This window comes from Euprymna scolopes, chromosome 36 (assembly GCF_053919585.1).
Source record: "Euprymna scolopes isolate OS-2025 chromosome 36, ASM5391958v1, whole genome shotgun sequence".
Classification (NCBI taxonomy): domain Eukaryota; kingdom Metazoa; phylum Mollusca; class Cephalopoda; order Sepiida; family Sepiolidae; genus Euprymna; species Euprymna scolopes.
This window is the reverse complement of record NC_136517.1, coordinates 44,232,136-44,244,635: the sequence shown is the minus strand read 5'-3', so window position 1 is coordinate 44,244,635 and position 12,500 is coordinate 44,232,136. Positions and strand designations below refer to the sequence as shown.

At 35.0% G+C, this 12,500-nt stretch overlaps 1 protein-coding gene across 5 annotated transcripts in view; it reads left to right on the top strand.

Annotated features, from left to right (window-relative positions):
- LOC145260436 (calmodulin-lysine N-methyltransferase-like) overlaps positions 1-12,500 on the top strand; it is a 206,130-nt gene that overhangs the window by 150,291 nt on the left and 43,339 nt on the right. For all 5 annotated transcript variants that reach the window (XM_080118444.1, XM_080118442.1, XM_080118445.1 and 2 more), the window contains one exon: positions 11,463-11,517. In XM_080118444.1, the coding sequence (XP_079974570.1) occupies positions 11,463-11,517 (55 nt within the window). The remainder of the gene's footprint in view (positions 1-11,462; positions 11,518-12,500) is intronic.

The window sequence follows — 12,500 nt, the reverse complement described above, 5'->3', positions numbered from 1 at the left end:
TATCAATCCTCATCTCAAAAATTCAGAAACATAACATCAACTTCGTTGTACTCGATGCCTTGTTGTATAGCATGGTTAGCCAAACGCAAGTTGACCAAAGGTTATCATTCGACTCGGCTCTTGTGTAGTGGTAGTGATGATCTTGAAGTTATTTAATTATTCAAGTCTGCCATCTTGGATTATGACTACACACACTGGTCGATTTGAAAAGAAATGCCTCTATTAAAAAATGACACCAGCTATAATATAAATCTCACCTGTCTGTTTAAATGTATGTATGTATGTATGTATGTTTTTATGTCTGCCTAAAACTTTCGCCAGAGGCGACGGATTTTCATGAGACCGGTATAGTTTTGAAGCTCGACCCTTCGGATGACAAATATCGGAAAATTGGTTAAGAACATTAATTCCTTCGTCCTCAACTGAGCACACCTCCAAATACCCGGGAAATGCCAGGCACCCAAGCTAGTCTATATATATAAAAGGCAAAATGTGTGTGTACACACTTTTTGTGTGTCCAGTAAAGGCTTTTTTCGGGGGATCTCTGTGGGGCTACTATTTTTTAGAACTTTTTATATACCGTCTAGATCGTAATATCTAGGATTTGTGAACGCGCATCACGTCTAGATTTATTTTGTTCATTCGGCTTCTTTGTATAAAAGTGAAACTAATCTGAAGTGAAAGTAACTCTCCCAGCACGAGGGCCGGGAATGTCCAGAAAGCAATGAGGTTTGATCAATGCAGGGGAAACCCCTTATATCAGACAATTGCTATTCAATTGGACACTCCCCTTTTTAAAGCGAGCTGGTTTTCCCTCCCCACATATTGGGGAACAAACAACCAAATTTGGGGAACGAAAACCAAAAAAACTACCTCACAGCAAAATTTAAGTGCGGGATTTCATTCACTCACTGGCATGATGTTTGACCTCATTTAATTCACGCACTTATCAATTAACTATAATTGTTAAATTAAAACGCTTTTCTGTTACTCTCGTGTCCTAGCCAGCAGGAAACACGTCAGAATTTTTCACACTTTTTTTTCTACCTTCGCCTCAAGGTTTCGGGTTCGATCCTACCTACCTACCTACCTACCTACCAAAACATTTTTTTTTCTTTTACCACACGGGCGTCGTTGTTTTGTTTTTTTCCATTATGTCCGCTGTTTTTTTGTTTCCGATTTTTTAAAGAAGTTTAACATCGTTTTTTTTATTTTATGATATTTAAACAGGGTTATTACTTCAACCATTTTATTTTGATGTACCCCCCCGCCCACACACACCTCTGAATGCCAGGCACCCCGCTAGTCTATATATATAAAAAGCAAATGTTCGCGCATTTTTTGTATGTCTTGAAAAGGCTTCTTTCGCCGACGGTCCCAGGGGGGGGGTACTATCGCTTAGAACTGTTTATATACACCCTAGATAATAATATCTAGGATTTGGGAATGTGGGTCACCTCTAGATTTATTTATGTCGATTTTTACAAAATTATTGCTATTTCAGCCCGTCTTGTGTTCGTTCAGCTTTTTTGTATAAAACCGAAACTCAAAGCTAAGGCAGCGTTCCCGGCAATCGCACTGGGAAACGTCCAGAAGCAATCAGCTTTGATCAATGTGGGGCCAAACTCCTTATATCAGACAATTGCTATTCAATCTGGACAATGGGGAGCTGGTTTCCCCTTCCCCAACATATTGAGGGGAAAAACAGTCAAAGTTGAGTAAACAAACCCAAAAGCTGCCCTGCAACAAAAGTTAACTCCGCGACTTCTATTTGACCTCATTAATGAGGTCAAATAGAAGTAGCAGAGTTAACTTTTATTGCAGACACGTGTCAATTCTGTTTTTAATACTTAAATAAATAAATTCAAACGTGTTTCAGCGACTCCTTGTTGCTGGCCGAGTGGGTTTTTTGCACACTTTATCTAAAGGTTGTGAGTTCGAATCGTGGTATGAGATGCTTTTTTTTTTATTTTTTAAGGTTTAATATTGAAACTTAAGCTATTTTTAACGTTCTATGTTTTTTTTTTGGTTTTTATTTTTCAGATTTTTTAAAGAAGTTTTAATGTTCGTTTTTCTGTTTTGTTTTCCATCACATTCACGTTTTCTTTTTTGCTTTTGTTTTTCCGATTTTAAGAAATTTTAACATCGTTCGTTTGCCTTGCCTTACGTTAGTTTTCTTTGGGTTTTTTTTTTCGATTTTTTAAAAGTTTTAACATTTTTTTTTATAATATAACAATATTTTATAATAACAGGGTGATTACTTAGCTTATTCTTTTGTTTTGATTTACCCCCCCCCCCCCGCAGAGCACACACACCTCTAAACACCCGGGCAACGCCGGGTACCCCCCCCCCGCTAGTCTAATATAAAGAAGGCAAAAAGTTTTTGTATACTTCCTAGATCATAATATCTCAGATTCACAAACGGACATCGTCTCTATCTTTTTTTTTGATTGAGTTTTAAAAAATTCCTCATTTCGAGTATTTGTTTGTCTTTTTTGTATAAATAAAATGAAGCTAATCGAAGCAAACGCAACTGCCTGGCCTTTCAGCCGGGTAGTATTTGTTCTGTAATTCGTCCTTGGTCAATGTAGGGGAAACCCTTCATACTGAGACAATTATTAACCACAACAGAAAGCCGAAAGCTTAACTGGCCCTTTGCTAGGTTTAAAAGCAACTTTCATACCTGCGCCAACTCCTATGATGCTTAAGTTAATTACCAACTCATTGAATTCACTGTCCTCTTTGGCCTAATGGTTAGCGAGGAAAACTAATAACCCTACGTTTTCGAGTTTGATTCCACCTCTCTCTCTACCCTTTTTTTTTTAATTTTTTTATTTCGTCCTTGTGCCAATATCCTCCACCTGGGCAAGAAGTTAATTACCAACTCATTTAATCCACTATTCTCTTTTTTTCACATTCTTTTCCTTCTTAGCGGTATGGGTTTGAGCCTGTCTGCCTATTACTTTTTTTTTTTTTTTTTTGCTCAACACACACCTCCAAACACACGAGCAACTCCGCTAGTTTCTTATAGTTTACAAAAGTTTATCATATTTCCAGAAATTGCGGCAGTGAAGTGTAGCTCTTTTAAGTGTCCAAAGAAAGGCAGACGCATCTCCAACAGTCTAGACACCCGCCGTCAGAAAACATGTCCGCTTTTGCTGAAATCGAAGAGGAAATAGAAAGAGAACAAAAACAAGAAGCAGAAGTCACCTCGCCGTCTTCCGGCCCTGATGCCACGTGACGGCATCTCATTACATTGTAGATAATTATTCTTGTTCACTATGTTGCATCTCTTATAACCAGTAGTAAGCTAGTTACATAATCTTACACATACAAATCTTTTTAAGAAACTAAGGTCAAAAGGCCATTTGAGGATAAGGGTTAATGAGTGTCAAGTGACCGGTGAAACAATACCATGATGATTGGTCATGATGAAAACTGGGCAGAATTTTATTATTTAAGAGGACGGCTGAACATGAATTTGTTTACATTGGACTTGAAAACAACCATGTAATAGTCAGCTGGGAAGCAACAAAAAATTTGCGAAGTGCAGAAAAATTACTCTCAATTACATATTCAATAGTATCAAAACAGATTTCTTTGTGTATGCAAATATTGTTATATAGGTTTCATTATTATTATGATTATTCTTTTCTTGTTGTTATTAAAAGCGATGCTTAGAGAGTCTTAGAGTCTTAGAGAGTCTTTTATTAAGAGGGATGTTGTTGAGAGAGATGTTGTTAGAAGAGGGATGTTGTAGTAAGAGAGATTGTTCGTTTTAAAAAGATATTCATATATATTAAAATGTTCATACTTAGATGTGTAATAGATGGAAGCTCTTTGAGTGAGGAGATAGTGTTCAGACAGTCTTAGTGTAGATATGAGATGTGTATGTCAAGACATTTTATAACACAGACATATAGACATATAATAACAATTCACTTTACCTTTTGGCAGAATCACAACACAAAGACGACGTTTATAAAAACACATGATGGGTTTATTTCTTCTCACGACCGGCCGTGGTTTTCATCATCAAGAATTCAAAGCTTCATTCTAAGTTTCACAAGTTACCGTCTCACTTCTAGACGTTCGAATCCCAAACTGCAGACTATCGTCTGTCGTTCTCAAACTCTCTCTCTGTCTCTCCCAGCTTCTGTCTGCTTAACTCTAAAGTTTTTCTATCTATATCTAGAACTTCCCATTTTTCCATGACGTCATACACATGTTAAAACATGTGTCTTCTTTTCACGTGTTCTGGACATGCTTGTCCAAAACTTTTCCTTTTTTTACAAAAGGAATTTTTAACTATATTCTCAGTAACCTATATTTTCAATATGTTAAAAACATGTTTATTAAATTAACTTGTAGCTGCATTCTTTCAATTGAATTTTCATAACAAAATTGACAGTGCACATTCTTTTCTTGAAACTATTTTATCTCTATTCTAAACAAATCGTTTGTTTTACATTCCATTCTCTAATTCTCACACGTAATCTATTTCTAAACCTAAATTACGAGGTTCGAATTTCGCCTATGCTATTTCATTTTCATTTTAACTAAATCTCTCTATTTTTATACTTACATGAAAAGGGGACAGCCCTTATCATGTAACAATATGAAGCAGACGACAACCAATTATTTCCATTACAAAATTTTGCATGGAAGTTATTATCAAAGTGTATCTAATCGACGCATCAAATTTGGAAAAAGCAGAGGTTGGAATTCCATCAAATTGTCGACCTTGACTGAATTTTTTATGGCTATAATACGAATAGTAAATCTCTACAGTAAATTGAACCAAAGTTATGGCCAAAAGTGTGACCTTCACCTTTCACCTAGATATCCCCTAATCGAATTTTAAGTTAAACCATGACCGCAATTTAATTACAAAACTTTTAGCTAAGAAAGTTATTAACCGATATTTGTAAAAGGAAGCATGTACAAATAAAGTTAAAAAATTAATACTTTTACTTATGTTTTGACTATGAATGGAAAATATTAAATCAAATCAACTTGGGGAAAACAACCATGCTTCACTTGCTATGTAGGGAAAAGGTAATAGAAATTTATGCGAAAGTGGATACAGTAGCCCAGCACCTGTCCAAATTCACATTGAATTGTTACGTTGTTGGCACACTTGTTACTTCTCTGGAAAGTCTGTTCCGATCAGGATCCCTGGATCCTGATTAAGAAAGCGTCCCTTCTTCGGTTTAGTCAAACATTTAAAAACAAAATGTAATGAAAAAAGCAAACGTTGAATTTCCATGCAGATGAAATAATTATATTTCTTTATTATGTACTAGCTGTCTCAACTCGACATTGCCCTGTCTCTTAATTTCTATAAATTACATATATCACAGAAAAAAAAATAAAAGTAACACAATACTGCAGTGCTGCTTGCTTACTGACTATTACATGGTTGTTTTCAAGTCCAATGTAAACAAATTCTTGTTCAGCCATCTCCTTAAAAAATGCACAGTTTCCATCATTATCAATCATTCTGGGGTCATCTCACCGGTTACTCAGTAACCCTTATCTTCAAATGACCTTTCGACCTTGATAAGTGGTAACTTTCTAGTTTATGTAACAAAACTTACTCAGGGCGATCAGAGAAGCAACACAATGAACAAGAATTATGATCTACAATGTAATGAGATGGCGCCGCCTCTACGTGACTCCTGGTGATAGAACCCCCTTAAAACTCCAAATACATATATCCGATGTTAATCCTAGAATGGTTACACTCTAATTTGTTAAGATGAAAGGTAAAGCCGGAATAAATTTACCCCAAAGTAAATAATAGATTAAAAATATACTCATGAAGCAAAACATTTATTTTGAAGATACACAATGAAAATACTACTGTTCTCCTTATGTTATTGCTATTTCAAATGAAGATTACAGTTGAAGAAGTACCTTAGAAAATCCTTCCAAAAAAAGTAACAAAAACTGATTATATATATATATATACTAGCATTTCAGCCCGGCGTTGCCTGGGTGTTTGGAGGTGTATGTTGAGCAAAAAAAAACAAAAAAAAAACAGTCAATTTTTAAAACTTTTACTCCTATTAGGACCCCTTAAAATTTATTGTTTTGGGCTCAAATCAATTATTAAGTTAGATCCATGTCCAAGGAACCTATATCTAAAATTTCAAGTGTTTATACCCAAAATTGGCGGAGAAGTTTGGTAGAGTTCTCAAAAGTCAAATCGTTGAACTTTGACCCCTAAGCAGCCAAATTTCTGGCCGAAAACCGATTACATAGATTTTTCCAAATCTCAGTATCCTGTACATCAAATTTCGAGTCTGTAGACTGAAAATTGACAGTTATTACATAGGGAAATGTACACAGACACACAGACAGACACTTTCATAGATATATATATAAACTTTAATTTCCAAAAAAATTAGTCAAAAAGTAAATAATTCCATCTTCTTATCCTCCTGCATGTAGTCTTGCATGATGGAAACATGCCTTAGTCGAGTTCTATTCCTTTATCCATGCCACAAACTTTATGGGTGACACAGAAAAAAAAATAAAAAAGGGTGACACAGCACACGGAATTGGTAACCATGGGAGAAATCCACCCAAACTGAGCCAAAGAACAAAAACTAATGAGGAAAGTTGGATCACACAACCACCTGTAGTCAGGCCATGCAAAACTCTGCAGCTACTGGGAGTGTCAAGCTGGAGTCACACTGCCAGACATATGAGTTACAACTGGTGAATTTCACCCTGGTAACCGTTTTAGGGTTAATGACATTTAAACAATAGCATAAGACTAATTCAGAGATCTCCAACGTTTCAGTTTACTAAAGTGTGGGGGCCAGTAGCGTAGCTAGAGGGGGAGCAAAAGAGAGGTCACACAATGTTACCCCAACAAAACTTTTCAGCCCAGCTAAGGTGAAAATAGGATTTATTTATCATATACTAGCCTGGGTGCCCAGCGTTGCCCGGGTGTTTGTAGTTGCATGTTGAGCAAAAAAAATTTTTTTTTTAATTTAGTAGGCAGGTTCAAATTCGTGCCGCGAAGGAGGAAAAGAACATTTAAAAAAATCGTGACGTCTTTGGTGTTAAGTCCATAGCCAAACCGGAAGTGGTGAAGGTTTAAATTAACGCTAGTCAATGAAAAATAGGGGATGACTTTCGAAAATATCGGCGAAAAAAGCGACCCCTCCCTGTAGAAAAGTGTCCAGTTGAGGGTGAAGGAATGAATGTTTTTAGCCAATTTTTCGATATTTGTCGTCAAGGGTCGAGCTTCAAAAGGATACTAATCTCGTGAAATCCCGTCGCCTCTGTCGAAAGTTTTAGGCAGACATACATACATACATACATACATACATACATACATACATACATACATGCATTTAAACAGACAGGTGAGATTTATATTATAGAAGACAAGCCTGGGTGCCCTGGTCTTTGGAGGTGTGTGTTGAGCAAAAAAAAAAAAAAAAAAAAAGTGGTAGCAGGCAGGTTCGAACCCATACCGCGAAGGAGGAAAAGAACGCAAAAAGAAAATGTGACGTGTTTTTTGTTGCGTCCATCGCCAAACCGGAAGTGACATATTTAAATTAAGGCCAAAGTATCGAAAAAAAGGGAGTGAATTTTGAAAATATCGGCGAAAAAAAGTGTACAAAAGTGTTATTTTTTTAACTGTGAAAAAGAATTGAAAAAAGGATTAAGTGATTTTATATATATATATAAGTGTCGTAGCTAAAGTGAGGGGGGGGCGAGCCGGGTGACAGGAAAGGAGGGGTGACACAATGTCAGTGGGGTGACATTTGAGCAGACCACCGTGGGTGACGTTAACTCTAGCTACGCCACTAGTGGCGCGTAAGTCAATTTACCATTTTAAAATAAAATATGTACTTTATTACTGTACTTTATTAATTCTCCCCCCCCCTTTTTTTTTACATAGTTTAAAGATTGGAATTTTATTTTGATTTATTCATGGAAAAATAATACCACTTAAATGGCCTCCATTCTAAACTTTACAAACACAAGCTCTTTGTAAGGAAAAGTGACTTATGAGTCACTCTGTACATTAAAAGCGAAACGGGAAGAAGAGGAGGTGGCAGTAAAGAAAAATAGGGTAATATGATGTTATGAACATCACAAAAAAAAATACATAGTATCCTGAAAGAACAGTTGGAAATGACTTATATACCATACATTACGACCATGTAATCCCTACAGCCACCTATCTTGAAAATGCTACTGTCAAACCTGACATAGTTATATAGAATAAGTCAGAGAGAGTTGCAACCTTAGTTGAAGTGATTGCCCCTAATGATGGAGGTTTGAACAGAGCTGAAAGGGAGAAACAGATTAAATATCAAGGTCTCATGTATGATATGAAAAGAAACTGGAATCTTAGAGAGATATCAATCATACCAGTTATTATAGGTGCCACAGGGCTTATGACGAAGAACCTGAAGTCCTATCTAACTAATATTCCTGGTGAACCAAGTGCAGAAGAGATCTAGGCAATTGCACTTAAGGGAACAACAAGGATACTAAAAAGAGCTCTCGGTTGGTTTCAATGAAAAGCAGGACAATGTTGGCAGCTGGTTTGGCTGTCCCATACCCAGCGTTACAATATTCAAAGGAAGAAAGTTAAAAAAATACAAAATAAAAAAACGGTCCTCATTCAATCCCAAGCAACGCCGGTTGTTCTTGTTAGTATTTAATGTAATTAAAATCAATTATAATTCACTAGCAGGGTTACCCAGTATCGCCTGTAGTACGAACTTCCATAAATTACAATGTTTACTTTATTTCTTTGTTTCTGTAAACAATCTGCTTAATATTGTAATTTAAAATGTTTAAGTTTATTTTATTTACTTCTTACAGCAGACGTAAGGCACAAGTAAGGTCAGGTATGAGTTTAATGAAAGTGTTTCTGTGGAACGAACTGGATTCGAACTTGAAACACCCACTATTTCAGTCCGTGTCGTTAACCACTTAGCCACCACCACACTCCATGAAATTCTTAAAGTCTATTTTAAGACAAAATCTAGAGTAAAACTTTAAGTGAGGTTTTAATTCACAATCTTTACGTCAGTAAGTATAGTGCAGTAACCAATTGTGCCATTTTAGCAATTCGAAAGAGATGATGTTATTAAGAACAGACAACTTTTTTTCTTCTTTTTCTCTCTTTTTTATTTTCTCTTTTTTCCTTCTCCCCCCCCACCCTCTCTCTTTACTGACAGACATCGGTTTATTTTAATTAAAAGTAAAGGTCGATTTAAATTCAAATTTATTTTAGAAGATTGGATTTAAGTTACATTCTCTTAAAAAGGAAATCATTTAGTTAATAAAAAGGGAGAGTATTAGCCAATGAAAACGGATTAATTATGAGTTGCTAAAGGTAAATCTAAAAAAATGTCTAATATTAAATTTGTTCCTAATTTTCAAGAGTGGAAGGTATAGCACTTCGCCTGTGGGTTAGTTAGTTTCCCCTTTCGTTTATTAATGACTAATTAATAATAAAATATACGGCATAATCACATTGGCATACCAGTTTTCATTAGATCGCCGAAATTAAGCAACGTTGAGCCTGGTCAGTACCTGATGGGTAACCATTTGGGAATACTCGGTGCTGTATGTAAGAGGTCGACAACACATTCTTGCAAGAACTGCAAAAACTTAACATTGTCATTTCTCTTGATTGGGATATACATGTGACTGGATATCGCTTGTGAATTTAATATTCCCTTGACATTTCCTCCTTTGGAGGAAGCTAGTTCAACCTGCCTAGATTGAATGCCGCTGGATTAATGAAATAATATTGATCAGGATTAATTATTAAAATCGATTAAAATACAATTTTTACTTTTTAAGAAGGACTGATATTTACGATAACTGACTGACTTAAGAGATTCAATAATCTATATATTAATACAAAGCGTGTGTGTTATTTTGCTTGTAACGCTTACATCTTTTTTTTCTGAGTGACTGTCGTTTAATTGTAATGACCTTCCATTTCTTGTAATAAACAATTTTACCAAGAATTCTTTATAAATTTTGGTTTCGGTTTCGATTATAGCTGATGGCACTCAAGTCATCTATATTTTTATAAAAAGTTAGTAATAATTCTTCATAAGTTTTGGTTTCAGTTTGGATTATAGCTGAAGGAACTCAAGTTATATATATATATATATATATATATATATACTGGTGCTGGCTTCCTGAGATGAAATGCACCTAACATTGATGCTTTGTGTTTTTCTACTTCCTTTTGCAAAACTTAATTATGTTCTGCAAAAACAAAAACAACAACCAACCGTTTCCTCCTTTTCCTTCTTCTCATTTTCCCCTTTCTCATTCTATGTCCCCCACTTCCTGACTGGTTTTCTAACCTAAAATGTACCAAACATTAATACTGTAACCCTTTTCCCTCTCCCATTGCAAAACTCATTCATGTTCTGCAGGGTAAGGAACAAAAACGATAAAATCTACTATAAAACAACCAAACCAAACACTACGAACTAGCGATTGAAGATACAAAGAGTTTGAAGAATAAAAATCTTCTACAAAATATAACATGAATAATATTTCCAAAATAACTAGATTTTTGCATTAAATAACACGAAAAGGGGTTGATGTACCGTAAAACAACCAAACCAAACCAAACTCTACAAATAAATATTTGAAGATATAAAGAACTTGCAGCATAAAAACTTTTTTCCAAAATAATTGAGTTTGGCGTCAAATAACCCGAAAAGAGTTGATATGCTATAAAACAAAACAACCAAACCAAACCAAACCAAACCAAACCTATATACATATATTTTTTTTCTTAAGGTTTGGTTTCGGTTTCAATTCAAGCCGATGCACTCAAGTTATATGGATATTTTTTTATTTTTTATTTTTTTTTTTAAATCACAACTTTATAACATAAGAATTGAGAGAAAATTGACTGTAATAATACAGGGTAACCCCTCCCCCCCCAAAAAAAAACCCCAGAGGACATTCAATTGTTTTTCTGAGCATTTTAGTATTTTGATGTGATGTTTGGAATATAATGAACATTCAGACCAAACACTAAGAAACGAGGCCTAATTAGAATTTGGGCCCGTTTTTTTTTTGGGGGGGGGGTCACCCTGTATATACGAAATCTGCATAAATTAAAATTTCATATTTAAGCTTATTTTACGACCGGGCTACGATGGGCGTCCATGCTAGCTTAGATAAATACTTTTGCAATTCAAAAGTGCTACAATAATATCAGGACGTCTCCAATTACGCTGACCATCCACAGAATGCCAACATTAAAATATTACATACGAAAGAGTACGCTGTGGAGTTTCCACAAGCCCCGCAAGTTGTTTATGATTACTTTTAATCGTTATGATTAAAAATATTAATAAAAAAAAAAAAAGAAAAAGAATTGATTGTTTTCAAAAGTTAAACAGAAAATCTGATTAAATTTCTTTGCTCTTTTTTTTTTCCAGCGGCAAAAGAGTTTGTGAACTTGGAGGCGGAATGACATGTCTTGCTGGAATCTGCGTACGTCCATCCACAATTTTCTAACTTTGCTACATCTCTCTCTCTCTCTCTCTCTCTCTCTCTCTCTCTCTCTCTCTCTCTCTCGTTTTTTATTCTTTAGCACGTAGTAAGACGTGTTCACTAAAGAAAGTGATATCCTTTTAATCTGCCACGCTTAAGTCTGAAATGTCAATGTCGTCGCTAAACGACTAGGTTGAATGGACGCATCTAATTTCAAGATGCGCACAAGTATCTCTGTAAGAGATTCCATCTGTCGGCCATACTTAAGTTTAAAAATGCATTTTGTCGGTTTGCCATACTAAAATTTGAAATTGTATTTTCGTTGCACTGTCAATTTTTTGTGGTACTTGTAAGCATAGGCCGCACAAGAAGTGTAGTCGAATTATTGGTCAGTTGAGAGAGGATAACCAGTTTATATATAAAAAGTGTAGATAGATGAGAACTCAAATGTGGAAAATGTGTTTGTGGTGGATATAGATATAGAGAGGTTTTCCTTAAATTTCCCCCTAACTTTTTCTTATTGTTCTTATGATGTAATAAAGTTATATATAACTTTCATTCCTCATCTTTTAATATACACACATACATATATATATATATATATATATATATATATATATATATATATATATATATATATATATATATATATATATATATATAAAATAAAGTTAGTAAAATTGAAGTTATATATTTGGATTTTACCGTCACTGGATTGTTTATCTTCCACCAGACTATCCATTCATGTGTAATCACCTTTTTCTTCCCCATATTCCCTCTGCTTCACTTTTTTTTGTTATCAAGTAAGATCTTTGACTTCATCAAATACTTTTGCATGCAAAATCCGATCCCGCATTTTGCTAATTCCTACCCTCTGATGAGAAGGAAAGTATTTCTTCAAAACTCTGCGGGTTAATGACTATCCATTTATCTAATGTTTCCTTTTCAAATTAAATATGTTTTTAACTCATTTCAAAGTGTTT